A 27,412-nucleotide genomic window follows, 5' to 3' on the forward strand; every position below is an offset into this window, starting at 1 on the left:
AATAAACACAGCATCTGACCCTGCACTTGCATGACACATTTCATACCTAATCTTGGCTAACCACATCATCCAACCTTTCTAGTGCATTTTAAAAATTCTGCCCTTTCTTTTTCAGCTAGGGTAAAGGATAAAAATGGTTTTAATAGATAAAAAGAGTTATTTTACACCCTCTACTCCTTTCCAGTAGCCTCCTTTTCTTTTATGGATATATATCTTCTCTCATTTCTGTGATGGTATTATGTACATACTTACATTTTCCTCTGTTCATCACATATTTTTTGTTTCCCCTGAATTTCTCTACCAATTTTTTGGGTATCTTTTTTTAAAAAAATATTTTTGAAGTATAGTTGACATACAATGTTATATTATTTTCAAGTATACAAAATAGTGATTTGATGATTCTCTACATACAATGTTCACCACAATAATTATAGCTCCTGCCTGTCACCATACAATGTTACTACATTATTGACTATATTCACTATGCTGTACTTCTCATCCCTATGACTAACTTATTTTATAACTGGAAGTTTGTACCTAATCTCCTTTACCTATTTTGCCCATCCCCCTATATTTCTCTCCTCTGGCAATCACCAGTTCTCTGTATTTATGAGTCTATTTCTGTTTTTTGTTTGTTCATTTGTTTTGTTTCTTAGATTCCACATATAAATGAAATCATATAGTATTTATCTTTCTCTGTCTGACTTATTTCACTTAACATAATATACTCTAGGTCCATCCACATTGTTACAAATGGCAAGATTTCATTTTAATGGCTAAGTAATACTCCATTGTGTGTGTGTGTGTGTGTGTGTGAGTGCGTGTGCTCCTGAACCATTTTTGTCTCTGCCTGTCAGTTTGTTTCCTCAATGTGTGGTGGTCAATGACTGTCTCTTGCATGCATATTTAAGAGTGATGCACTAAAATGCTGATTGTAAGCTCTGAGCATTCACATTCACTGGGATGTTCCTTTGGGGGAATTTCTGATGCTCTGTGTCTGAATGTATTTTCTTCTGGGCTGGTCAATTTCCAAGAAGATTCTTTTTTGTTCCTAAGAGGGAAGCATAAGTCTGTCTCCTGTACTCTCATGGCTCAGAGCAGGGAGGGGGCAGCATGCAGCACCTCTCTTTCAGTACACTGCTCCAGCTCTCAGCTGAGCCTGGTGCCTCCTAGTTTCTTGCCTCTTACTCTGAATCTCTGGATTCTTCTGGGGAGAGGAAGGGGAATTGCCTGTTTGAGTGGTGAGTGGTGAGGGGATTCAGAAATCTAATTCCTTCTTTTTGTGGATTTCAATGAGTTCTGCTATATCTCTACATTCAGAGCCAGCTTGTTACCTTCAATTCCAGAGACTTTATGTACTGTTGTGGAATGGATTAGTCTGTATTTAGTTTTCCCCTGCCACTGGCTCTTTTTAAAATTTCTATTTATTTTAAAATTATTCTTGTGTCTGATAAGTAATTTGCTGCTTATCCAATGATTATTAAGTTTTAGTTTCTATAAAGCTATTTTCTAATCTGTGATTCTCAATCCTTGGGTTTTTATCTTTTTTTTTTTTAAGATTTTATTTATTTACTTTAGAGAGAGAATGAGTGAAGCATTCTTCACTCATGAGTGGAGTGGAATAGAGGGAGAGGAAAAAGCAGACTCCCAGCTGAGCAGGGAGCCCAATGTGGGGCTCCATCCCAAGATCCCCAGATCATGACCTGCACAGAAGGCAGATGCTTCACTGACTGAGCCACCCAGGCGCCCCTGGGTATTTATCTCTTTAAACCTCTTTTCCATCATTTTAGTGGATAATCAATAAAGAACAATATAAAAATTATAATTTTTTATTTAAACAAGCTGCAAGGGGGAACCTCTTTACAAAACTATCTGTACTGTGCATATATATTGAGCTCAAATCATCTGTTCAGAATTCAATGAACTCAATATAGAATTTTGTTTTTTTCCAGGTTGAATTTAGAAGGTTAGACAGTTATATTTTAGAATAGCAGATAATGACAGTGAGGGCAAAAAGCACAGTGCCAGCAGTCCATAGCACAATTATTAGAAATGGGTTAGGAGTGGGTTTTCATCTGCCTCTCATCAAAGCCAGCTTTAGTATTCCTCTCTAGCACACCAAAAGAAAGAGGACATTCTTTACATTTGTATAACATTCTATCCATTTAACAAGCCCTTGTTATCATAGAGACTTTGACTCACACAGGCAAAGTACAACAAGGTTTGGAAAAATTCAGTTTTTCCTCTATGTCATCATCAACATAAATTTATTCAAAGTCCACTCTAGATAATTTTTCATACTATTTTAAATATATTAGCTATTTTGGGCACCTGGGTGGTTCAGTGGTTGAGCATCTGCCTTTGGCTCAGGTCGTGATCCTGGGGTCCTGGGATTGAGTCCCACCCACACTGGGCTCCCCGCAGGGAGCCTACTTCTCCCTCTGCCTATATCTCTGCCTCTCTCTCCCTGTGTCTCTCAGAAATAAATAAATAAAATCTTATATATATATATATGTTATATATATATATTAGCTATTTCAATATTTTAGATATTGGGTTTGCCAAACATTGATTTATCTTACAGATGTCCGTGATAATGATATTTATGTTTCTGGTGGCCTGGTCCCCTTATTCCATTGTGTGCTTATGGGCTTCTTTCGGTGACCCAAAGAAGATTCCTCCCTCAATGGCCATCATAGCTCCACTATTTGCAAAATCTTCTACATTCTACAATCCCTGTATTTACGTGGTTGCTAATAAAAAGTAAGTAGTGTTTAAAATGCTTTTAAATTTTAGAAAATGGATATAGAAAGAATTTTAAAAAGATTTTTGAGGAGGCAAGTGACAGAAACTCACTTCAAACTAGTGTTAGAATTATTTGGCTCATGCAATATGTGTCCAGGCCCTTAAATACCTAGAGCTCCAGTGACAGTCTCTTCCCACATGGAGGCAAGATGATTACGGCAACCCAAGACCCATGTTCTACCATAAGCTAAGCATCCCCAAATTTGAGTTTCAATTCAGATGACTCTCCAGCAGAAAAGCTGCTGGACGGTGGTTGGTGGGCTCAGTTTAATTCTCATGATTACCCCCCACTCCCAATACATGGAATTGATTTTCCAAAGAAAAGAGTGGTTCTATTATCAGAAAAAGGACAAGGTGAGGAAGGCAATGTTATGCTCCTTAAGTGGGTGGCATAGTTGCATATTTATTAAAAAGAAGTTATTCAAATGCAAGGGCAAAACTCAGTTCCAAAATAAATGGGCTTCAGGAGTGGATAGTCATTGAGGATAATAAAGAATCCTTCCTTCTCCCTTTGTTGGAACTCAACAAAGATTTCTTTTCTGTCTCCTCAGTGAAGCCTAGATTACTTTATTTCCTGTTACTGCTGAAAGATGGAATAACCAATTTATTGGCCTTAAATATTTGATCAGAAAAATCTCAGTAGAGGCCAGGTAATTTGATACTGAAATGCAAACTTTCGTGTTTATGCACATGTTTGGGAGAGCCGCGTTAGCTACAGGTATACAAAGAAACATAAACACTGTCAAGACCAAACAGACCACATAAGAAGACTAAAGAACATATTTTAAATTCAGAGTCTATTTGTAGTTCTTTTGGAAAGATTATCTTCAAACTTCCCTTAATTTCAACTGGCATTTGCTCAGAAGAACAAATGTGTAAAATACACATTCTCAGTTCAAGTAAATTGTGACTGACATTCAAAGTATCATCCTCTGGATGCCTGGGTGTGGTTGAGCATCTGCTTTCGGCTCAGGGAGTAATCCTGGGACCCAGGATCGAGTCTCGCATTGGGCTCCCTGCAAGGAGCCTGCTTCTCCTTCTGCCTGTGTCTCTGCTTGTCTCTCTCTGTGTCTCTCATGAATAAATCAATAAATAAATCTTTAAAAAAACAACAAAAACAAAAACAAAGTGTCATCCTCAATACACATAATTATTGATTTTTATTAAATATCTTCAATGTTTATAATCAATGGTGCAAATTTGGTCTTTAACTATACCGTATACTTTATACATTTATGAATATACTTTTTAAAAAGATTTTATTTATTTGAGACAGAGAAAGTGAGCAAGTGGGTACACTTCTGTCTGGGGAAGGGACAGAGGGAGGGACAGAGGGAGAAGCAGGCTCTACACTGAGCAAGGAGCCTGATACAGGGCTCCATCCCAGGACCCTGGGATCAGGGCCTGAGCCAAAGTTAGATGCTCAACCAACTGAGCCATCCAGGCACCCCATTTATGAATATCATTAACAGAAGATGTTAAAGTCGGAAGCAAAAATTTATTTGGAGATGTCAATTAGCAATAGAGGCATCTTAGCCATGTTTGAAAATGCTTTAAAAGTTCCAAGTCATTATAGGATAATGCCAGATTTCCCCTTTCTTACTGTAGATTTCGGAAGGCAATATTTGCCATGTTCAAATGTCAGACTCATCAAGCAATGCCCGGGACGAGTATTTTACCAATGGATGTATCTCAAAACCCACTGGCTTCTGGAAGAAACTGAAATAAGAGAAAAGTACATAGTATTAAAATATTTTGTTGCTTCTCCCCCATGGTTTAGTTTTATTTTAAATATGATCTGTTTAGATCAGAGGTAGACATAGATTATTGTCTTATTACACCCTCAATTCCTCAAGTGTAGCTTCTAGTTCTTCTATTTGTGGGATGGCTACTGTAGTGAGTGTTTATTTCCTTTATATGAGCTTAACTATTCATTTCCTTTGATGCACAGGCACTTGAGACCCATTCTCTTTCTCCCAAACATGGCATTCAATGACCTGGTAACTGGTGTGAGCCCTCCACTAGACTAGAAGTAGCCACTATTTTAATGTTAAAATAAATTAATAATAATAATAGTCTTCAATAAGTAAATTACTGAAATGAGTTGTTGGATATTCCTAGCTAGATGGAAAACATTTTTAGCATTTCACACTTTTAAAATTGCAATTATTAACCTCTACTATTTAACAAAAATAATTGAACGACTATTAAACACATTGCTTCTAAATCACATTAGTTGATGCACATGTGTACATTACATAGCAATATAATCTCTGCATATTATGTATTCTGCATTTTTAATTAACATTTTTCTGTATATGTATTTCCATATGTTTGCCACTAGAATTAATCAGGGAGGTTTGTGTATTTGTTCTCTTTTTCCTATTTTGTTTGTCTGAAATTTATTTTTATTGTGGCAAGAACACAACATGTGATCTACTCTCTTAACCAGTTTTTGTGTACAATACAGTTTTGGTAACTATAAGTACAGTAGTATATAGCAGATCTGTAGAACTTATCTTGTTTAACTGAAACTTTATGTATATTGATAGCTGGATGCTTGTTCTTTGATGTATCTTTAGCAGGTAGATGCATTTTGCCTGGCACGTAATAGTCACTCAATAAAAAAAAAAATTGTTGAATGTTGAATGCATTTTATAAACTCATGCATTTGTTGTCTTAAATAACCATTGTTTAAATAGTTGACATTTAAAATCTGCAGTTTTTTATTTTAATTGAGCAAATTTTTCTAGCTTTATTGTTTCTATTTGCATCCTATCATTTTTAAATAACATTTCCTACAGTATTCTTATTTTTATAGAATTGGCTCTCTTTTGAAAAGGTTTTTGGTTAAAAGATGATTGATAGAATCACTCAGTACAATAACACGATTAAATTATATGTGTGTGTGTTATCAGGCAGGGGCAATCAGGAGGTACTTGACATGCCCAGATATATATAAATGTGTGTGTGTGTGTGTGAATAAAACCTAAATCCCTGATTGTCAAATGTCCATGAAGATTTACCATTTTATGTATGTGGAGGTAGTTTTTAATTATCGAGTTTAATTTTTATTTTCTGATAGAGCCCAAATTTGCTAAAAGACATGACAATTGATTTTCAGATAGGATTTGTTGCCTGTATTGAGAAACTAATTCAGAATAAAATATATTCTTGATCAGAGATAATGGCCTTCCTTATAAACAAACATGCTAGGATAAGCCTTATACTCCTCTGAAGTGACCTGGGAGAACCAGAGTTTTAGTCTTGCCATTCAGTGGTGGGTTGAAGCAGTTTGCCTAAAAAATCTAGGTACTGAATTTTGTTTACTTTTTTTTTTTTTGGAGATCACAAATGCAAAAAATAAAACTTATATGTTATAAATAATCCGTAATATTTCTAGCATCTGCTGAAACACTGAATTATTTTTAACATTAAGTGTATCTTCAAGGCATAGTACCAGTTACAACCATAGTAAAAGGACTTAGTAGGCATTTCCTTGCAAATTTGGATATGGGCACCTATTGAAATTTTCTTGACATATGCTTGATTTTCATTTTCCTTAGAATGTGTTACTTTGCTGAAACCATATTCAAAGGCTAGGTCGATTGAGCCCCTGTAAAATACACTTGAAGGTTAAGTAACTACAGATCTCAGCTAATCCCATGTAATCTGCTGTTACTAAATGGCTGTTTGCATTCCTGGTGCACCAGTTTCTGAAGCTTAGGATTTGGTTTCTACTTTTTGTTCAAATAACCTTCAGAAGGAGCGATGCATCTCTCAGCATGTCTGTGCATTGTGCTTGTTAGCTTTTTGGAAAGAGGGAGCTGTTCATGTCCTTCACAGTGTACCTGCGATTATCATGGCAGAAATGACGGAACGGGATCAAGGTATGCTCCTCTCCTTGCTAGTGAGTGTGCTAATGATTCTAAGGAAAAGGACTTTAACTAGACAGCCTTATTTTGAAAGCAAATTCTGGACCAGGTATCAGAGGAGAGAAGGTTTAATTTACATAAGCTTTAACTTCCTTGTGTTAAAATCAGTTGCCCACTCCACTGTTTTCATTTTGAGCAGTTTAACTCTTAAAAGCCCCTCAAATTATTTGAGACCCTCAAACACATCGTATGTTACAAAAATATCCATTGCACTTGTGTTCATCACATGTCCCTTTCAGGAGGTCAAACCACTGAAATAAGTGTTTAGCTTGTTTATAGAAAATCTAAGAGGGAGGGCCAATCAGGAGGTACTGGACATGCCCAGATGATTTGCTTCCCTTCTTTCCCATTTCATTTTGAAGGTTATTCATGCCAACTGGATAGATTTTTTTAAAGTAGGAAGGAAGATCACAAGAGTGAAATTAGAGAGGCTCATAATTAGGATTTTTCATTTTAAAGTATTGGAGTTTACAAAGAGAAGTTTGAAAGACATGGATCAACCCTGTCTGTTGCAGATACTGGAGAGCCTCACAGAAGTTAGTCAGCCTCTGGGTTGTTTTAACATCTACCTGTAAAGTGAGAATAATTGCATACTTATAATTTATGTGAGTCCTTTGAGGTAGAAGTTAGATGCAAAACAACTTTTGTTAGCTAAACATGATAGAACTTGTTTTTTAAAAAGAGGATATTTAATAATAAAATCAGATTATTTTGTGACTTGGTTGAAGTGAACAGTGAGCCTCTTATAGAAAATAATTTGTTAAAAGAATCACCCAATTTGGGGGATCCCTGGGTGGCTCAGCGGTTTAGCGCCTGCCTTTGGCCCCAGGGCGCGATCCTGGAGTCCCGGGATCGAGTCCCGCGTCGGGCTCCCGGCATGGAGCCTGCTTCTCCCTCCTCCTGTGTCTCTGCCTCTCTCTCTCTCTCTCTCTCTCTCTATGTCTATCATAAATAAATAAATCTTTAAAAAAAAAGGAATCACCCAATTTATGTCTTACAACTTTAAACAAATAAATAATAACAATTAAAATATATCTTTGAGTAGTTTGTCTTGTTATTGTATGAACTTTACTTAACCAGCTCTTGGTATCTTTTTTGACTATCCACTAGGTTATTTAAGACAAAGAGAACAATGTAATAATAAAGACCTACTTGGCAAAAGTATGAAGCAGTTAATGACTCAGGGCAGGGTACTTTTAAGAAAATAGTCACAGAAAATTTTTTTTTTCATAGGGATGGCCCCATTATTGATGGATTTTATAAAAACCATAGCATATTATGCCTGGCAAGGACTCTAGAAAAAAAAATCTAATTTGACTGCTGTCATTTTATAGACAAAGAAACATAACCACAAAGAGACTAAATGACTTGTCCAAGCTCACAACACTGAGCTGATGTAGAGACTGGCTGATAAAGATGCTAGGTCTTTCAGCTTTCTATGTAGGCTTTCTTCTATTACACTGGAATGTTGAGTAGAAACCAGATCATTCTAGCATAAAGTAGCACTGGAATTTGTAATACAGAATCGAGATGAAGAATCAGAGGTGTTCCTAGAGAATTCTAATGATTCCATAAGGCCTTCTCCTAAAGTTACAAAAAGGAGATGACCCTGTCAGTATACTCCAGCTTTATGCTATCTACTTCTCTTCACATTATACGCTGGCTTTTAAAATGCACTGATTCAATGTCATGTGTTTTTACTGCATGGCTGTTTCATTGTTATTATGTATGACAAGTATAATGTATTATAGTTTAGACCATGCTTTGCAAAATTTTTATAGTCCATTTTCAGCAATCCAGTAGGGGTGAGTATATAAAGAGAGACAAATAAGTCTTTTTTCAGGTTAAAATGAATCTAAATTCTCTGGTTCTTCATACTTTACACCCACACATGGGACAGGCTTGTTTTTCAATGCCTGTTTTACACGTGCCACTAAAGCAAGATCACAATGTGACTTATTCAAGGTCACTTCAGTTAGTGAGCGTTAGGAGGTATAAATTCACAGTTTCTGGTTTGTTCCTTAGGCTGAAAGCAATGCACAGGTCACATTATTAAAAGAGAGTTCAACTTTAAGCATCTAGTGTGAACACTTGCTCTTTCTCCTCCCTCCCTCCTTCCCTTCCTTTCCTATTTCAAATTAAATTATCTTCTTAAAAAGGATCAATTCATAACTTCAACAAGAGATTTTTAAGAAATAGGCCATTTCCTAAAGAGGTTAAGAGTATGTACTTTGGAGTTGGACAGATGTGGGTTTGAAAGACGGCTGGGTAACCTACTAACTATGTGACCTTGGGCAGTTACCTCATGTTGGCGGGCCTCAATTATTTTCCCTGTAAAATGAGATTGATGATTAAATAGCTAACAGCCATTATTAAGTGCCTATAATGTGCCAGGATTGTATAAAATTTTACATCCATTTCAGTTAATCATCCTAACAGTGCCATATGGGAAAATGAAGTTGAAAGATTGGGGAAGTGGCTTTTCATGGCCACAGGGGAAGTGGCAGAGCTTAGATCTGAACCAAGATCAACCTGACTCCAGGGCTAGTGCTTTTACCTATTCCTCAATATCTACCTTATAGGCCTGTTGATGATTAAGTAAGGTAGGTGTGATGTGGTTGCACAGGCCTGGCACATAAAGAACTTCATCAGTATTAGGTTGAACCACGTGAAATTGCTGATATTTGCTCATTTTTAACCTACAAAAATGGCCATTTCATAGGATTCAACCTAGAAGAAGAAGATGATGATGATGAATTCCAATAGGTCAGTCAGGCTCAATGAATATTTTGTGAAAACCAGTAAGAAATGAAAAATGTTTCATTTTCCTGCATGTTTCAAGTATTATTTTTTCACCTGGGTCTTGGAAAGCGGGTTTCCTTCTATTGCTCTTGTGACACTAGGTCGGTGCTATGTAATGACCTGGATATGAATGAGGTCCCTATGAACTTCCCCGTGGACACTGTGAAGCTACGTATAGAGAAGACAGTCATCCGCAGAATCCCCGCAGAGGCCTTCTACTACCTGGTGGAGCTCCAATACCTCTGGGTGACTTACAATTCCGTGGCCAGCCTTGATGCCAGCAGCTTTTACAACCTAAAGCAGCTGCATGAGTTGCGCTTGGATGGAAATTCTCTGGTTGCTTTCCCTTGGGCATCTCTGTTGGACATGCCCCATCTGAGGACCCTGGATTTGCACAACAACAGAATAACCAGTGTGCCAAATGAGGTGGTCAGGTACCTGAAGAACCTTGCCTACTTGGATTTATCAAGCAACAGGCTAACCACACTACCACCAGATTTCCTGGAGAGCTGGTCCCACTTACTTACAACATCATTACGAAGCCTGGACCTTACACCACGAAGAATTATTCTTGGTAAGCTCAGAAGCCTTTGGGCTTCTCAGGTCCAGATATTTTGCTTTGTATGACTTCAGTTGTCCAGTCTTTTCATATTTATTTAATTTGGCTTCTTATTCTATACTTGCACTTTTGATGGGATAGAACTTTATCGGCTGACCTAAGTCGGTTGATCTGTTTACCCCATGTAAGATGAAATGGCTCTGTGTGTGCACTGGAGTAAGGGCAGCAGTGTGTGTGTGTGTGTGTGTGTGTGTGTGTGTGTGTGTGTTGGAGGAGGGAGGGAGATAGACTCATAAACTGAGAGACTAATGCTGATGTTAGAGAGCCTGGGGCTGAGTGATAAAATCTACCAACCTGCCCTGATTCTGTGAGCACATCAGTCAGTGCTTCATGCTCTGCCATAGCCAACCTGCTCTGTTCTCTTTTCAGCCATTCATTAGGCTTTTCAGGGGTGGAAGAGGGGCACTGGCATATTTATGGCCGTTTCATAGGGTTATGAAGTGGCAGTGGTTTTATTAGGGAGAATAGCTTCCAGATTTTTCTTAATCTAAAAAGAAATGATAAAGACAATCTTCTAATGCATTAGTTTAGATGTGATTTGTTTTGTAGACTTTGATCTTGACTTTCTGTGGGTATTTGTCTTGGCTTCTTAAAATGTAGACTCCTTCCAGTAAGTCTCTCTCTTCCTTTTTTTGTCTCTTCCCACAGTGTTTGCATGGTGCTCTGAACATGGCAAATGCCCAGTAAACGTGGTTGCCAGATTGAAATCAGTAGACCTTTCTCAGGGGTACCTGTGGGCAATGAGGCCTTTCATACTTTTGTGGCTCTGATCAATCAATCAATTTGATCTACTAAATTCTTGTTCACCCAATAAGGCTGTGTTGTGAGTTCACATGTTACAACCATTGTGGCCACCGAAGAGATTATATTTCTTAGGATGAAAGAACTGAGTGTTTGGCCAGTGAAATGATTTCTAAGCCTTTTGGTGTGAGAAGCAACTTGATGATAAATTTGTGCTACGAGTCCTTACTGACTAATGTCACATGCTCAAACATTTGCTGAAGTAAAGTATAAATGAAATAGAGCTTTGAAAAAAATTTTTTTGCTAAAAAAGAAAATGCCATGGCAGCAGTTAAATGATTTTAGCATTGCTTTTGTTGAAATATAAATGTATTTTGGTGCTTATGAGACTAAAAGTACAAGTGATAAGAACCACATAGAAAGAGGAAAAATAATGTTATTTTTTTATCATATACCTATTTTATGTTTGCCTACTGCTTATCTAGTGCTTCAGACATTTTTATTAGGGAATAAAAGAAGTATTGTAGGGTGAGTTAGGGGAAAAAACATTAATTTTTTTTAAAGATTTTATTTATTCATGGGACAGACAGACAGACAGACACACACACACACACACACACACACACACAGAGGCAGAGACACAGGCAGAGGGAGAAGCAGCTCCATGTAGGGAGCCTGACTGGGACTCGACCCCGGGTCTCCAGGCCCAGGCCCTGGACTGAAGGCGGCGATAAACTGCTGAGCCACCTGGGGTGCCCTCTATTAGTTTAATTTAATGATAGTTGTGGAGTCCTTCTTAATATGTACACCATGATAGACACCATGTAAACCTATAGTGTAGTACTTATTTACTTTATTTTAGCCACTAATTTAGTCCTTATGATAGTAGATAGAAAAGGTCTTAATTTATATATTGAGATTCTATTTCTCTACACATTTTTCTAAGTTGCTTTAGATCTATCAAAAGGGATATATAGTAGGAAATAAAATCAAATTACTGAATTGTTATTAATAGCTTTCTAATGATTAGTCGCTATTATTGCTAATATCACTATAAAGAATTGATTTACACAACATTAATATTTTTCCATTGTGAGTTAAATTTGGATGAAACTTCAGGGATCAGTTGGAGAGGGTTATTGAAATTTCACTGTCCACAGAGATAAACAGCTTTATCTATGTTTTAGGGTTCAGTTTCTTCAAAAGCAGATCTTTAAAGGCGTAATATGAAAATGCTTTTGGTATAACATTAAATTTAAAGAGCAGGGTGTTCAATGGTATATAATCATAATTATTTTAAAGTGTGCAAAGAAAAAGGCTGAAAAAATATACTAGCTGGTTAACTGTCCTCTTTGGGTGATGGGATGTCTTTTCAGTATTCTATATTTTGAAAATGTTCTGCATTGATCATGCATTGCTATTATAATAATAATGATAAAATCATGATAATAAATAACAGAGGATATTTTGAAACATGCCGAGATATATGCAGCAGCTGATCTTACCAAAGCCATGCCTGCTATGTAATGAAAGGGAAAAGAAATGCTCTCCTCTAAAGAAGACTGGCTCACATGTGTGAATCACACATAGAAAACTCAGTTTTTTCATCTGCAAAATGGAGGTGGGAGATCTCACTCTCTCTCATTCATAGGATTGTAATGAGAATATTATGAGATATTTTATGTGGCAGTTCTTTAGAATATGAGGTGAACAGTCTCTGAGGTTATGATTTTAGATCAACAATAATCCATAGCAGCTGTGACTGAGATGGGAGTGTCTTATAAAGAAAAACTCCTCTATTTTGGCTTTTTCTGTTACTTTAATTGAGTCTTCCAATTTTGTCATTAAAATATGGTAATGAAAACCAGTTCTAGGCTTTTCTAGAACTCAGTGTTTAACTGTAGCAATTGTATCTTTCTAGGTGCCCTGTAAAATTTACTTTTCTATTATTATAGTGGAATATATTGTGCTTTTAATTGTTAGTGTCCTGTGTTTATTATTGTTAGCAGATGAAACTTCTGTTTGTAACAATAATAGTAATAGCTAATATTAATAGAGTGCTTACTCAGGGCCAAAACTATTTCTTATACTTTATATATATAACTTCTTTCAGTCTTATGTTAACCCTGTACTGTTTCACCCCATTTTTTAAAAAGATTTTATTTATTTATTCATGAGAGACACACAGAGAGAGGCAGAGACATAGGCAGAGGGAGAAGCAGGTTCCCTGTGGGGAGCCTGATACAGGACTTGATCCCAGGACCCTGAGCCAAAGGCAGATGCTCAACCACTGAGCCACCAGGTAACCCCCACCCTCATTTTATAGAAGAAGAATTGAATCACATATTCAGCCACATGCCCAAATTTACTCATCAGACAGTGATGGAGCTAGGCATGAATACAGTTGTTTGGCTCCAGAGCCCAGGGTATTCCCCACTCCTTTGTAATGTAAGGTATTGTATGTAATAATACCAGAGTTCTTTTTCTTATATATGTATTATTGATCTTTTTAAATCATGTATTTATTTTTAAAAAAATTAGGAAGAGACCTTTCCATTACTCCTCTTTTCTACATGAGTAAAAATATCAACTTCATAAAATTGTCCTCTAATGTATCATAAAAACATTGTATACTCCCACTAGTGTCCTGCAAATAAACATTTAAATGAACTGTGAAACTACATTGGATTTTCTATTTGTAATACAGGTAAATTTCCATGCCCTCTTTCTCGGGAATAAAGATACATTTACACAGGCAGACTCTGTAAGGACCAACACTCTTTGTCTTGGAAAAAGCTTGCAGTAGGAGAGGGCATAGAATGCTTTTTTGGGTGCTTTTTATTGGTACTCAAATCTTCTCAATTGCAAACATGTCTTTTTTTTCCCATTCAAAATAAAGTTTACCTGGAAGGCAGTGGCCAAACGAGTATTCCCACAAAATTTTCTAAAATGGCATTAATTTAATTCAACAAACACTCCTCAATCCCTGTTGATATGCTTGTTCTTTTCTAGCCACAGAGGAGATAAAACCACAAACTAAGGTTAACTCCTTACCAGGTGCTCTTCTGAGGACTCCCTAGCAGTATCTCAGCCAGGACAATGCCAGTAAGTGGGTTGTAATTATTACCTGCTTTTTACAGCTGGTGCAGAGGCAGAGTCAAGCTTCAAGTTCAGTCCATCTCCAGAGATATCATTCTTTTGTTTTTTAAGCCTTTTCTTAATTGAGAAGTTGAGGTATAATTTGCACATCATGTATCTTAAGTGTACAGCTTAGTAAGTGATGGCAAATGAATACCCCCATGAAATCCACATCGTCATTCAGATATAGAATAATTTCTTGTAAAAATTTTTTATTTAAATTCAATTAATTAACATAAAATGTATTATTGATTTCAGAGGTAGAAGTCAGTGACTCATCATCAGTCTTATATAACACCCAGTGCTCATTATATCGCATGCCCACCTTAAAGTCCATCACTCAAATACCTCATCCCCCCCTCTTAACTCCCCTCAAGCAACCCTCAGTTTGTTTCCTATAGTTAGGAGTCTCTTGTGGTTTGTCTCCTTCTCTGATTTTTGTCTTGTTTTATTTTTTCCTCTCTTCCCCTATGATCCTCTGTTTTGTTTCTTAAATACCACTTATGGGTGAGATCATACGATAATTGTCTTTCTCTGATTGACTTCGCTGAGTTTAATACTCTCTAGTTCCATCCATATCATCGCACATGGCAAGATTTCATTTTTTTATGGCTGAGTAATATTCTATTGTGTATATATATATATATACACCACATTTTCTTTATCCATTCTTCTGTTGATGGACATCTGGGCTCTTTGGCTGTTTGGCTGTTTTGGACATTGCTACTATAAACATTGGGGTCCAAGGATATGGAATAATTTCATCACACTGGAAAGTTAACCTATACCTCTTCTCCTCCACTTCAAGCAACCACTATTTTTATTTAATCACAATAGGTTAATTTTGTCTGCCCTGGAATTTTATTTAAATAAAATCATGTAAGATGTACCTTTGTGTCTAGCTTCTTTCATTTAGCATTATTATTTTTTTTAAGATTTTATTTATTTATTCATGAGAGACACACAGAAAGGCAGAAGAATAGGCAGAGGGAGAAGCAGGCTCCGTATGGTGAGCCCAATGTGGGACTTGATCCCAGGACCTTGGGATCGTGCCCTAAACCAAAGGCAGACGCTCAACCACTGAGCCACGCAAGCGTCCCTGGCATTATTGTTTTTGAGATAACTGCATGTCATTGCATGTATGGGTAGTTCCTTCTGCTGAGTCATATTCAGTTTTATGAATATATAGGTTGTTCATCCTTCCTCCTATTTTTTGGAAACATAGGGTGTAACCAGTCTTCAGCTATTATGAAGTAAGCTGCTATTAACATTCTTGTGCAGAATGTTAAGCCTTTTGTCAATTATATGTGCTATTAATATTTTCTCTAAATCTGTGATTTATTTATTCATTTTCTTCATGTTGTCTTTGGTAAGAAAGTTTTAAATTTTAAAGACATTTAATTTATCAGTTTTTTTTCATTTATAGTTAGTGCTTTGTGTGTCTCATCTAAGAAATATTTGCCTACCTACAGGTCACAGAGATATTCTATTTTCCTTATAGTTTTAACTTTTATATTTTATTTCTGGCTTTATAATTCTTAGCTTTTATGCTTATGACTGTGGCCTATCTCAAAATAGTTTTTGAGTATAGTGTGAAGTAGCGGTTGAGCTTTTTTCCAAACAGATGTCCAGTTGTTCCAGGACCATTTGTTGAAAAGAGTTTACTTTCCTCCTTGGATTGTTAAATGCCACTGCCACCACAAAACTGATTAAGGTATGGTTTTTGCTTTCAAGAACTTATGGTCTGCAGAATTACTTTTGTACAGGAATTTATTGCTGACTCTGCATGAAAAAATAGCACATTTAATTCAACTGCTGTGATGCATGGAAAACATTGTCCTTTTAGAGAAGGAATAAGGCAAAGTTGATTTGTTCCTATCCAAGAATAGTTATATAAACTAAATTAATTAGTGCAAATTACTGTGATTGTGATTGGTGTGCTACCCTGAAGGAATGCAGTACAAAAATAAGTTTAACTTTAGGGAGTTCTTGTACCTTTGTCCTCAAATTGGGAGAAAAAAACACTTGATGAATGGGTCAGCACTCAGGTCACTATTATTATTCAGGTTTTAAAAGTTGTGCTTTTGACCTTGATGTTTCAAGGCTAGAATAAACATTATATTTTTGAAGGGTTTAAAAATATTCTCCTGTTCTATATAACTTTTAGACATAACCAGTTGGATTAATTTTTAAAAGAATTTTGTTTCAGGGGTGCTGGGTGGCTCAATCAATTAAGTGTCCAACTCTTGATTTCGGCTCAGGTCATGATCTCAGGGTTGTGAGATGGAGCCCCTGCATTGGCTTCCACACTCAGTGGGAAATCTACTTGAGATTCTCTCTTTCCCTCTGTCCCTTTCCCCACTCACACTCACATGTGCATATACTCTCTCTCCTTCAAATAAATAAATCTTCAAAAAAATTTATTGTTTCACCACTAACAAATTTTTATGCCAGTTTCAAAGCATGAATAAAGCTGTTAATGTTATAGAAATGTCCTAGGTAGACATTTGTGCTCCAGACATCATTGCTCTAACATGTGTTCATAGATGACAGCACTTATAGCTGCCACCTATGGCTCTAGATGTTTTTAGGTGATGAAATGAGTTATGGTGGAAGGAATATTAGATTAAGAGTCTGAGATATCTGGGACTTACTCAGGACTCTAAGCTACTTACAGAATCAAGGCAGTAATCTCTTTGTGCTTTAGTGTCCTCTAATGTGATACTCAAAAAATCATACTAGCTTCCTGAGGTCAGTATAAGACATAGAGAGCTTGAGAATGAAAGCTTTAAAATCAGGATATTTAAAATCAGGTTCAAATCCTGACTATATACAGTTGTGTGACCACAGGCAAATCCCTCAACATCTGTGAGTGTTGGCATTCTCTTTACGATGAGAATGATACTAATATTATCCACCTCATGCTATTGTCAGAATTGAGGTAGACAAATCCTTTAGCATGCTTAGCACTGTTGGAAGATAATTTTTCATAGTCTCTCCCATTTCTGCATGTCTTGTGAGCAGAGGCAGCCACTGATTGCCTTTTGTTCTGAACTGTCTTTTTAAGGATGTTTGTGTAGAGAACTGCTTTGGAAGGTAAAGATATGTCTCCCTCCAGAGAAAGTGTAGGCAGGTTTACTGACCAGTATAACAAAGATTATGTCTTCCTCCAGAGCCATAAGCTATCCTCCACTTCTAACCAGGAGTCTGTGTCTTCTGCCAACTGGGAAGTATTGGTCACCCTAAAGTAGGCTAAAACTCAGACCATTTACAATTCTTGACAAGTACAGTATTTGCCACCTAAGAAGCAATCGATAACTGCCAACTTGTTCTATTATTATTTTATAAAGCAAAAATCTAGTATAACAAGTGTTTTGAGAGCATAAAGTTTTATCCACATTATTAATTATTACATGACAGAATGAATTTGATGTTTGCTGGCAAGTTGGATATTAGAGACTGGCCATAGATTCATAGGACTAAATGTAGGAGGAAGAAATTCAAGGTAATTCACCCATGGAAGAAATGAAATTTCTAAGATGGAAAGTACTGGCAGAAAAATATGAACCAATCATGAAATACTATTAAAATAAAAATAGACATAAATAGAAATTTATATTAAAAATAGATGTAAATAGACATAAATAGAATTTACGAATGAACAGTTAAATCTTCCAACATGGTTGGAATTTTTTAAAATTGCAGTTCTGTCTTTTCTCTTTCTGAATCAATGTATAATCTACTCCATTAGTAAAAAGCCATAGCCACGAAACTTTTTGAGATAAATCCCTTGCAACCCTAGGCTTTATGTGAGGTTGCTGTGGGACATGACCCCTAACATCCTTAGAGAGACTTTTGTCTGCCAGAGGCTTTGAAGCACTATCTTAGATCTTTCTGGGATCTTGGCAAATGATGTTATAGTTTCACCCTCCCTGGATTTGATCTTTGTGCTGAAGCCCTTCCTAGTTTGAGAACTTTGGAGAGGCTGGGGGTGAGAAGCAGTTTTATTACTGAACCCAGCAAGCCTTGGTCCTTTTCTATTTAACAGTTCTTCACTTAGCTGCTGTAAGTCCTTTCCATTTTATCATGTGCAGCAAGAAAACGCCAGGTAGCACTTTAAGCTCTTGATCTGGAAATATCCTTAGCGAGAACATTCGTTTCATTGAGGGCACTTTATACTTTTCATGTGACAGTGTTTCTAAACTCTCTGCCACTCCCTAAAGGGGTCTGTTTTTAGGGAGAGGGTACAGATACTTGCCTGTCCAAGAGGCTGTGATGTCAACTGAAGTCCACAGAATAACCTTTATCAACCTTTTCCTTCCTTCTGGTTTAGGTCTGCAGGACAACCCTTGGTTCTGTGACTGTCACATTTCCAAAATGATCGAGTTGTCAAAAGTTGCTGACCCTTCTATAGTGCTTCTTGATCCACTGATGATTTGTAGCGAACCTGAGCGCCTGACAGGGATTTTGTTTCAGCGGGCTGAGTTGGAGCAGTGTCTGAAGCCATCAGTCATGACCTCGGCCACCCAGATCACATCTGCTCTGGGTAGTAACGTTCTGCTGCGGTGTGATGCTACTGGCTACCCTACCCCACAGCTCACGTGGACCAGATCTGACAGCTCACCAGTTAATTATACAGGTATTTTCTTAATTCAGGCCTAAAAAAACAAGTAGTTCCCAAAGATCTGAATTTAATTTCATGTTTTTGTGTGATTTGAAATTGGCTAGTTAATTCTTTTTATTTTTTAGATTTATTTTTTTACTTTAGAAAGAGAAAGAGCAGAAAGAGGAACAGAGGGAAAGGAAGAGAGAGTATCCCAACCAGACTTCCTACTGAGTGCAGAGCCTGATCCTGAGATCACAACCTGAGCCAGAACCAAGAGTAGGGAGCTCAACTAACTGAACCACCCAGGTGCTCCTGAAATTGGCTAGTTAATTCTAATAAAATATGCCAAGATTGTTTGGTGAAAGGAATTTGAAAGATTCATTTGCTTGGTTAATATTTTCCTTAGCTTATCTAACTACATAGACAATCTGATTTCTTTTATTGATAGAAAACAACATGATCCAGTGGATGGATGATTGTAAATAAGGCTCTTGGTCTTGCTGCATAATCTTGGATATGGCTCACTTTAAAATGGATAACTATTACAGTATTCTTAGAAAAGATTTTCATACAAGTTTCTCATTTTTGAATAATTATTTAAATAATAAATTACATGCAAACCTTATTATGAAGCAAAAGGATAATTTTTAGAAATACAGGTTTCATCGACTTTTTAGATCCTACTATGACCAACTCAATGCTTTGGCCTTAGTTTCAATAGTGATATTCCTTTTTTTTTTTTTTTTAAGATTTTATTTGTTTATTCATGAGACACACAGAGACAGAGAGAGGCAGAGACAAAGTCAGAGGGAGAAGCAGGTTCCATGCAGGGATCCCGAAGGGGGACTTGATCCCAGGACCCCGGGATCACTCCCTGAGCCAAAGACAGATGCTCAATTGCTGAGATACCCAGGCATCACTCAATAGTGATTTTCTGATGAATTAAAGTGATATATTTAAAAAAAAAACCTCATTAAAATTAAATGTAAATCAAAGTAAAAGTAATGAAACCTGATGGAATAAGAAATACTCAAGGCCTAATATTCTTACAAATAGTAGATGGCCCACAGTTTGAGGCAGTAAGTTAAATTCTGGGATACTAGGATACTGCTTAGGACATTATTATTCTTCAGAAAGCTTAAAAAATCAAGACAGAATGGTAAAATGTTAGATTTAGTGTTTAGGAAAGTAAAATTCCAATTCTGCAAAAACTATATATTATTCTACAAATAAAGGAACCCATGGTTTACTAATTTATTTAGATTAAATATAAAATGAAAGACTAAGAATACTAATTATGACTTTTCTATGCCAGAAAATGATCTGCTATGCCATCTGGCTATGTAAATAGATAGCATTTTATTACAATGATAAAATTTTTTGGGAAATCTTTAAGATTTTATAATAACCATTTCATAGGACCATAGTGAATTAAAATTAGAGAGCATTGGTCAGGCAACTTTGTCTTATCCCCTTATTTAAAAAATATGGAAACAGAGGCCTAAAGATGCTAATTGTCTTGTCTGAAATCACATACTAATAAGTGGACAAACGTTTACTAAAACCAAGTCTACCAATTCATAGCAGTGTGTCTCTTTAAAATACCATTCCCCATACAGACCTCACGGTACTTGGCATGTCCTAGACCTTCATGTAGACAGTGTACAGAACTATGACCTGCCATCAGAGACTTGCAGTGGGCCATTTCCCTCCCTTGATTTATGCAAAAGGGATGCATGTAGATCCAGGTCAGTTAGCATGTTGCTTGAGTTTCTCCTTTTTTTCCCCTCACAGAGTATTTTTCTTAAATAAATATTTTTTAAAAATTTATTTATTTATTTATTTATTTATTTATTTATTTATTTATTTTTCTTACAGTAATTCAGGAATCTCCAGGGGAAGGAGTCAGATGGTCCATAATAAGCTTGACTGGTATTTCTTACAAGGATGCTGGGGATTACAAATGTAAGGCCAAAAATTTGGCTGGAATGTCAGAAGCTATGGTTACTGTGACAGTGGTTGGTGTTGTCACAACCACCATATCATCAGAGACCTCTGAAAGAACTGGAGATCACCCTGAGGAAGAAGTCCAGCCAAGATCCAGATCTACATCCCCGCCTGGTTCATTGTCATCTTCTTGGCCTTCCTCCTCCCCTGCTTCTTCCATTTTTCTTTCTAATTCTACTTCATCTCCTCCCCCCTCTGCTTTCTTCTCCTTATCTCCTTTCCTCTCCTCTATTGTTTCTTCAACCACAGCTAGAAACACTGGAATTTCAACAAGCCCCACCATGGCCAGCCAGCAGTCACTCCAGCTCCACCCAGATGGGAAAAGAAATTTAAAGGTGGAGTTGGGTGGAAGTCAGCTTCCTTCAGGTAGTGCAAGTAGAAAAGAAGAGTTGGCATTGTTGGATGAAGCAACGCCAGTGGAAACAAATACCACAATAGAGAATCTCAGGGTAGTTGGTGAGACTGAAGAGAGTGTCACATTGATGTGGAACACTGTCAACACCACACAAAAGTCTGAGATGACAGTGTTGTACTCCAAGTATGGTGAAAAGGACCTGCTGCTGCTGAATGCTGACTCCAGCAAGAACCAAGTAACCATAGATGGCTTGGAGCCTGGTAGGCAATATATAGCATGTGTCTGTCCAAAAGGAATACCTCCCCAGAAAGACCAATGTATTACCTTTTCTACTGACAGAGTTGAAAAGGAAGGTGATTCTCAAGTGTCTTTCCTTGTTGTGGTGAGCGGTACCGCCTGTGTTGTTGTCTTGCCATTGATATTTTTCCTGTTGTACAAAGTTTGCAAACTGCAATGTAGGTCAGAATCTTTCTGGGAAGATGACTTGGCAAAAGAAACTTATATCCAATTTGAAACCCTGTCCCCCAGGTCTCAAAGTGTAGGGGAGCTTTGGACGCGAAGGCACAGCGATGATTCAGAAAAATTGCTGCTTTGTTCTAGGTCAAGTGTAGAGTCTCAGATGACTTTTAAAAATGAAGGTTTGAGATCAGAGTATTATTGCTAAGATTTTACACATGAACCCCACAAAATTTCTTCCATGCAACTAAGGATTGAGGATATAGTCGGCCTTCTGTTTGGATGACCTTTTGTTCAGGTGTGGTTTTCTTTTTTTCTTTTCTTTTTTTTTTTAGATACCATGTGAGGGGCACCTGGTTTCCTCAGCCTACAACTTTTGATCTTGGAGTTGTAAGTTTAAGTTCAAGCCCCAATTGGATGTAGAGATTACATAAAAACTACCATGTCATTTCTGAATCAAACAAACAAATAGTCTTGATTTTTGTTGTGTGGAAGATATCCATAGAAATAGTTTTTAGGATAGTGCTTGATAAATTAATAGTATGTTTTAGGGTAGTGTTTTAGTTTTTCAAAATAAATTCATGTGAGAATAGTTATAAAAAAGTGAAGTCTGAATTTTGAAAAGAGTTTTCTAAGAAGTGAAGAAAGATTAGTATAACCAGCTAAGCCTTGATGTTCATTCATGTTTGAAGTGCTTTATGACATTTGCTATGGGTATTTACTGTCATTGCCTAGTGGGCAAGAGTGAGAAAGTACAGAATTTTTCATTCACTAAGGTTAAATCCAACCCAGTGGAGAGGGAGGGCTCCAACTCTTGGTACCATTATGCATTACAAGACTGTATGGTTGATTAATATTGCAAGAAAAAAAATTTTTTATCCTTAGAAATATAGATACTAGCAAAAAAGTTTAAAAAGAGGATCCTGAAAATAGTAAGGCCATTTCTAAAAATAGTAACCATTGCATCCTAATACATTTGCCAACAGACTATATGGATCTTTTTTTAAAAAAATGTTAAAAATTTTTTTAATTTAAAAAATTTAAATTTTGAAAAAAATTTTGAAACAATCTCTTTAATATTGTGATATTTACTTTTCTCTTCTGCTCTGTTTCTCCTTCTCTCTCTCCCCTTTCCTTCCTTCATTTCTTTTTTTTCTCTTCTGCTTTGTCAGGAGATATTCAGGTAGCCATAGGACCACAGCTAAACTGTTTGTCTTTTGCCACGTTATATTTTGATTTCCTGGCTAAAGGGAAGAACTTTGAGTCTTTTTTAGATCTGAAAAAGATGTTTTAGGATTTTTTTGGTCAAATTTTCTATAAAAAACAGAGAAATTGAACTGGAGTGGACATAGATAGGAAAGGGGATTCATACATAAAATTTAGGTTTTTAAAAGAAAAGTTTATCACCACCTTTACTAAAGATTATATTCTCTTTACATTGGAGATTCTGGACTACAGAACAGATTTATAAAGGTGTGTCAGGAGTCCTGAAATACTCTGAATAGCAAGTTCTAAGAAATCCTAAATTTTACATAAGCAATAGATTGACTTCAATGTTACACATTGTGGAAATTATAATACAAGCAACTGGACAATGAAAAATCATTCATTCCAAATGGCTGTTAATTAAATTCTAGTTTAGACATATTCTGAGTATTAGAAGGAGACCAGCATGGATGGATGGCCTGTCTAGAACTCCCAAATGTCCCTTTCTTGTATAATTTCCTCTCCTCTTTCCTTTCCACCCTGTTTGTCCTTGGTGCTTTCATCACTGAGTGCATTTCTAATCATCTAATAGTTTTAAGTTCAGTATTCATTGTTAAGATGTGTTAGAAAAATATTTTTTACAAACAATTTTGTGCCTAGCTTCAAATTCTGTTGGGTCAACTTAAAAGATCGCAAAAACTCACATTTCTTTACTCTAAAGACATCGTGGAATTCACTGCTACATTTAAAAGGTTCATATAGGGGTACCTGGGTGACTCAGTGGTTGAGTGTGCCCTCAGCTTAGGTCAAGTCTTGCATCAGGCTCTCTGCAGGGAACCTACTTCTCCCTCTGCTTATGTCTCTGCCTCCCTCTCTATGTCTCTCATGAATACATAAATAAAATCTTTTTTAAAAAATTAAAGGTTCATATAAACAGGCTGCCAAAATACTACCACATTAGAAATAATGACTATAGGAAAAGGTCACAGACCTTACCTGAGGTAAGTGGCACCCAAGTTGTAAAGAAAGGAGACTTGGCCCACCCTGATGAGGTAAATTACAGACTGCCCTCATAAGGAAATCAAGTGAGGCCTGCACTTAATTTTGACCAATGAGGAAAATCTAGCTGTGGGTATGGGTGGGAGAAAGCACTTCTGTCGTCTTGAACTTGGTCTTGGCCCATGAAGTGAGTCCTAAGTAATGTGTTGCTAATTGTGAAAGAACTGAAATAGTAAATTAGCTACTCTCTAAAAATACACATATATGTATGTTGACAAGGTTATTCTGATGATATCATTGCTCTTACATTCTTACAAGTATACTTTCCTGAGTGGAAGAAAAAGGTTGAGCATTGTGGAATTCTAGATCATCAATAGCCTATTTATCAATGTCACCATAAGCATTGTAGAGAGCAATAATAATTGATATATAGCCAATATATGTGACAATTAAATATGATTACAGTGTTTTACTCTCAGACAAGATATATTTGAATTTGTAAAACTTGGGTAAATGATGAGGGTGTGTCACATATGAGACTATCATAAATGATGTGTTCTGACATAAAAAATGTTGAGAACTGCACTTATGATTGCTACAAAAGAGAACCCTGGACTTTAGAGTCAGACAAGTGCTCTGGACTTTGGGGAAACTTTTACAAAATGTTCAAAGACAAAAAATTTTGACCCACAGACTTGAGTCTCAAAAACAGATTATGGTTAACAAAGGGAGATTTTAAAAACCCAAAAACTTTTAAGTGAATAATTGTGGATTTATTTATTTATTTATTTATTTATTTATTTATTTATTTATGATTTTATTTATTTATTCATGAGTGACACACAGAGAGAGGCAGAGACACAGGCAGAGGGAGCAGGCTTCCCGTGGGGAGCCCAGTGCAGGACTTGATCCCAGGACCCCAGGGATCACGACCTGAGCCAAAGGCAGATGCTCAACCACTGAGCCACCCAGGTGCCAATTGTGAAATAATTTAAATAAAAAAGGAGACAACTCAGGAAAGTTGAATGGCTGTCTACTAATCTGAATATTTAAATAATACATGTAGAAGATATAAAGAAGGAAGAATAACCAAAGATGAAGGTAGAGGTGTAGCAAATCTATTATGAAAGTGTTATAAACTAAAGCCCCCAATAAACTGAGCATTGAAATTATGGTAAAGTTGACCAGAAGGAACTGTAAGGGTTTTGTTGTTGTTAAAAAGAAAAAGGAAATAATAAGTCTACTGTTTAGAGACGATAAGAAAAAGTTTATCAAAGAAGTAGCAGAATCATTCAACTCCTATTTTTTCTCCTCTTTTCTAAACGGGTTTTTAAACTGAATATGGAGAAGCAGCTATGAAAAGTGAAAAATTTCAAGATAGATAAGGGATTAGTAAATTAACTCCAAGATATTTTAAAGAGACCAGATAAATTACCAGGGTGGTAATAGAATTTTCAGCCATAATCTCAGAGCTACTGTTTAGTAGTCTTTGAAAAGTCATGACAAATAGGAGAGATACCATAGACCACAAATGACTAACTTTCATTTTTATTTTTGAAAGGGAGAATAGGGTAGGTTCTGGAAATTATAGGCAGCTTGATATATGCATGAGGAATTGACAACAGATTGATAAAAGGCTTGTTTTTGAGCATGCAGAAATGAATGTTATGGTCATTAGCAGCCAACAAATGCCAACTAAGGAGAAGCTTTAATAAACCAGTATGGCTTATTTTTTATGAGCTTACTGGGCAGATAGATCAAAGGACTGCTTGAAAATCAAACAGTAGCTAGCTATTGTTATTTGTCTTGCCTTAATGGAGTAATAAGTGTTGTTTCCTCTCAAGAATGTCTAGTAATGGCTTTAAATAACACAAGAAAGTGTTTGTTAGGGTACCTTTTCTCTATTTAGCATTTTTGTAAATGACTAGATGAACATAGACTTCTCAACTCTGCAGAGGACATGAAAATAGACAGCGTATCTTATGTTGGTGCTTCTCAAATTTTCCACAGACTATTCCTAATGGAAGGGGAAAGTAAACATGTACATCTGAGAAACCAGGGCAATTATCCCAGCGGGCTGCCAAAAGAGAGACATTTCTCTGAATTATTTTGTCTTAATTAAAAACCATGTGACTTTCCACTCTATTTCAAGATTTTTAAAAATATAAATCTGTCTAATCAATTTCTTTTCTCTTTCTCCTCCTCTTCTTCCTCCTCCTCCTCCTCCTCCTCCTCCTCCTCCTCCTCCTCCTCCTCCTCTTCTTCTTCTTCTTCTTCTTCTTTTTTTTTTTCTTCTTCTTCTTTGTAAAAATTGACATCCCTGTGCCTTTGAATACTTTGGCACATATTCCCCAGAGGTGCTCTGCTTATCTTCATCCAAGTCAATCATAAAAACCTCAAATAGAATAGGGTAAAAAACCAGAGAACTATCACTCTATTAGAGGCTATTTCATTCTGAATAAAGCCATCAATGAATGCATTTATATGATAAATAAGACACTAAATCTTGAAAAGGATCTTAATAAGATGGCATATTAACAGAATTAAATCTAACAGAAATAAATATAAAATTTTGCATTTAAATTAGTACAGATATCGGTCAGTTTTCAAGTAATAAAAAAATCCATGACTTATAATTTTTAATTTAGATTTAGAATGATTCCAATCATCCTAAGAACCAACAGAGTTATGTAATTGCTAAGTATAGTAGCATTAAATTACTTTAATATAAGTAGTAGTTAGATCAAGAAAAGTAACAGTCTCTCCATGCTCTGCATTAATAAACCATTTTTTACAGGAGCAAATTTAATTTTGGGTGCCAAACTTAACAGGGACCTCGATAAACTATGGAGTATCCATAGGAAGAAAACAGACTACCAAGCATCTAGAAATTTTATCATGCAAGAAAGGGTTAAAACCTAGAGCACAGACTGTGAAGAGACCAGACTAGCTTAGTGCAGCACATGGCACTAAATGTTGTCCTGCAACATGGTGCTGAGTAGCATCTGCTTAGGTGTTAAAATGGAGGCTACTGGGTTCTGCAGGTAGAAATTTGGATTTAGCAGCCTGGGGCTTTGGAAGCTGCATTTTGACACTCAACCCAGGGGAATGATGCAGGTGAGGCAAAGCCTCTGAGAAACACTGTTCTATGCAATGGATATGGAAGCAGTATTGGAATTACAAAAAAGCAGGGTGGCTCCACATTAAAACAAAACAAAACAAAACAAAAAAACCCAATAATCTTTCTTGGTAACAACCGGAGTTAGAAAACAGCATAGAAAAGCATACTGCAATAATATTACCCAGGACATTCATGGATATTCCAGGAGTCAGAGATGATACAGAAGGGACACTGAAGGACACTGTAGATTAAAAGTTCTCTAGTCAATCATTTGGACTATAGCAGAGGGAAAGAAAAATTAATAAAAGTATATTCATTGGATTTAGTGGAAAGAAAATGCTAATATTTGTATTTATGAGTAGCCACCTTTTTGTTCAATTTGTAATAAAATTGATTTTTATACAAACATCTGCCTCTTGATTGTTTAAACAGTGCATATGTTGATGCTGTTTTCCTTTTATGCAATTAATTTCAACTAAGTGGTTGGATGAAAGAGTTATTATAATTTTTTTTCTCTTTGGCATAGAATGTAACACTGATGATTTATTTCTTAATTATTCATGGGAAACCCACACACACAATGTTTAATGTATTATTTTGGTACAATTTATAAGCACAATTC

At 36.3% G+C, this 27,412-nt stretch overlaps 2 protein-coding genes across 5 annotated transcripts in view; both read left to right on the forward strand.

Annotated features, from left to right (window-relative positions):
* The window catches only part of RRH (retinal pigment epithelium-derived rhodopsin homolog), a 23,341-nt gene extending 15,627 nt beyond the window's left edge, over nt 1–7,714 (forward strand). The window contains exons 6-8 of one of the 4 annotated variants that reach the window (XR_012023407.1): nt 2,585–2,763; nt 3,357–3,455; nt 4,414–5,458. Coding sequence is in view for 3 of the 4 variants with exons in the window: in XM_072810604.1 (XP_072666705.1) it covers nt 2,585–2,763; nt 4,414–4,528 (294 nt within the window). In the remaining variant the exon portion in view is untranslated. Of the gene's footprint in view, nt 1–2,584; nt 2,764–3,356; nt 3,456–4,413; nt 5,459–6,568 lie in introns of those variants that run through there. The other 3 variants (XM_072810604.1, XM_072810605.1, XM_072810603.1) reach the window with 3 other exon arrangements.
* On the forward strand, nt 4,425–27,196 carry LRIT3 (leucine rich repeat, Ig-like and transmembrane domains 3). Its single transcript, XM_072810596.1, has 5 exons — nt 4,425–4,540; nt 6,569–6,695; nt 9,644–10,116; nt 18,374–18,679; nt 20,525–27,196. The coding sequence occupies exons 2-5, from the start codon at nt 6,577–6,579 to the stop codon at nt 21,670–21,672; spliced, it is 2,046 nt and encodes a 681-aa protein (XP_072666697.1). The 5' UTR covers nt 4,425–4,540; nt 6,569–6,576; the 3' UTR covers nt 21,673–27,196.
* Nucleotides 27,197–27,412: the final 216 nt, after the last annotated feature.

This window comes from Canis lupus, chromosome 33 (assembly GCF_048164855.1).
Source record: "Canis lupus baileyi chromosome 33, mCanLup2.hap1, whole genome shotgun sequence".
NCBI lineage: Eukaryota > Metazoa > Chordata > Mammalia > Carnivora > Canidae > Canis > Canis lupus.

What these genes read in the sequence shown, in the direction of transcription:
- LRIT3 (XM_072810596.1), top strand. Translation starts at nt 6,577, where the DNA reads ATGCATCTCTCAGCATGTCTGTGCATTGTGCTTGTTAGCTTTTTGGAA. An exon ending in AATGACGGAACGGGATCAAG is followed by an intron (nt 6,696 to 9,643) that starts GTATGCTCCTCT and finishes TTGTGACACTAG; the next exon opens with GTCGGTGCTATGTAATGACC. An exon ending in ACCACGAAGAATTATTCTTG is followed by an intron (nt 10,117 to 18,373) that starts GTAAGCTCAGAA and finishes CTTCTGGTTTAG; the next exon opens with GTCTGCAGGACAACCCTTGG.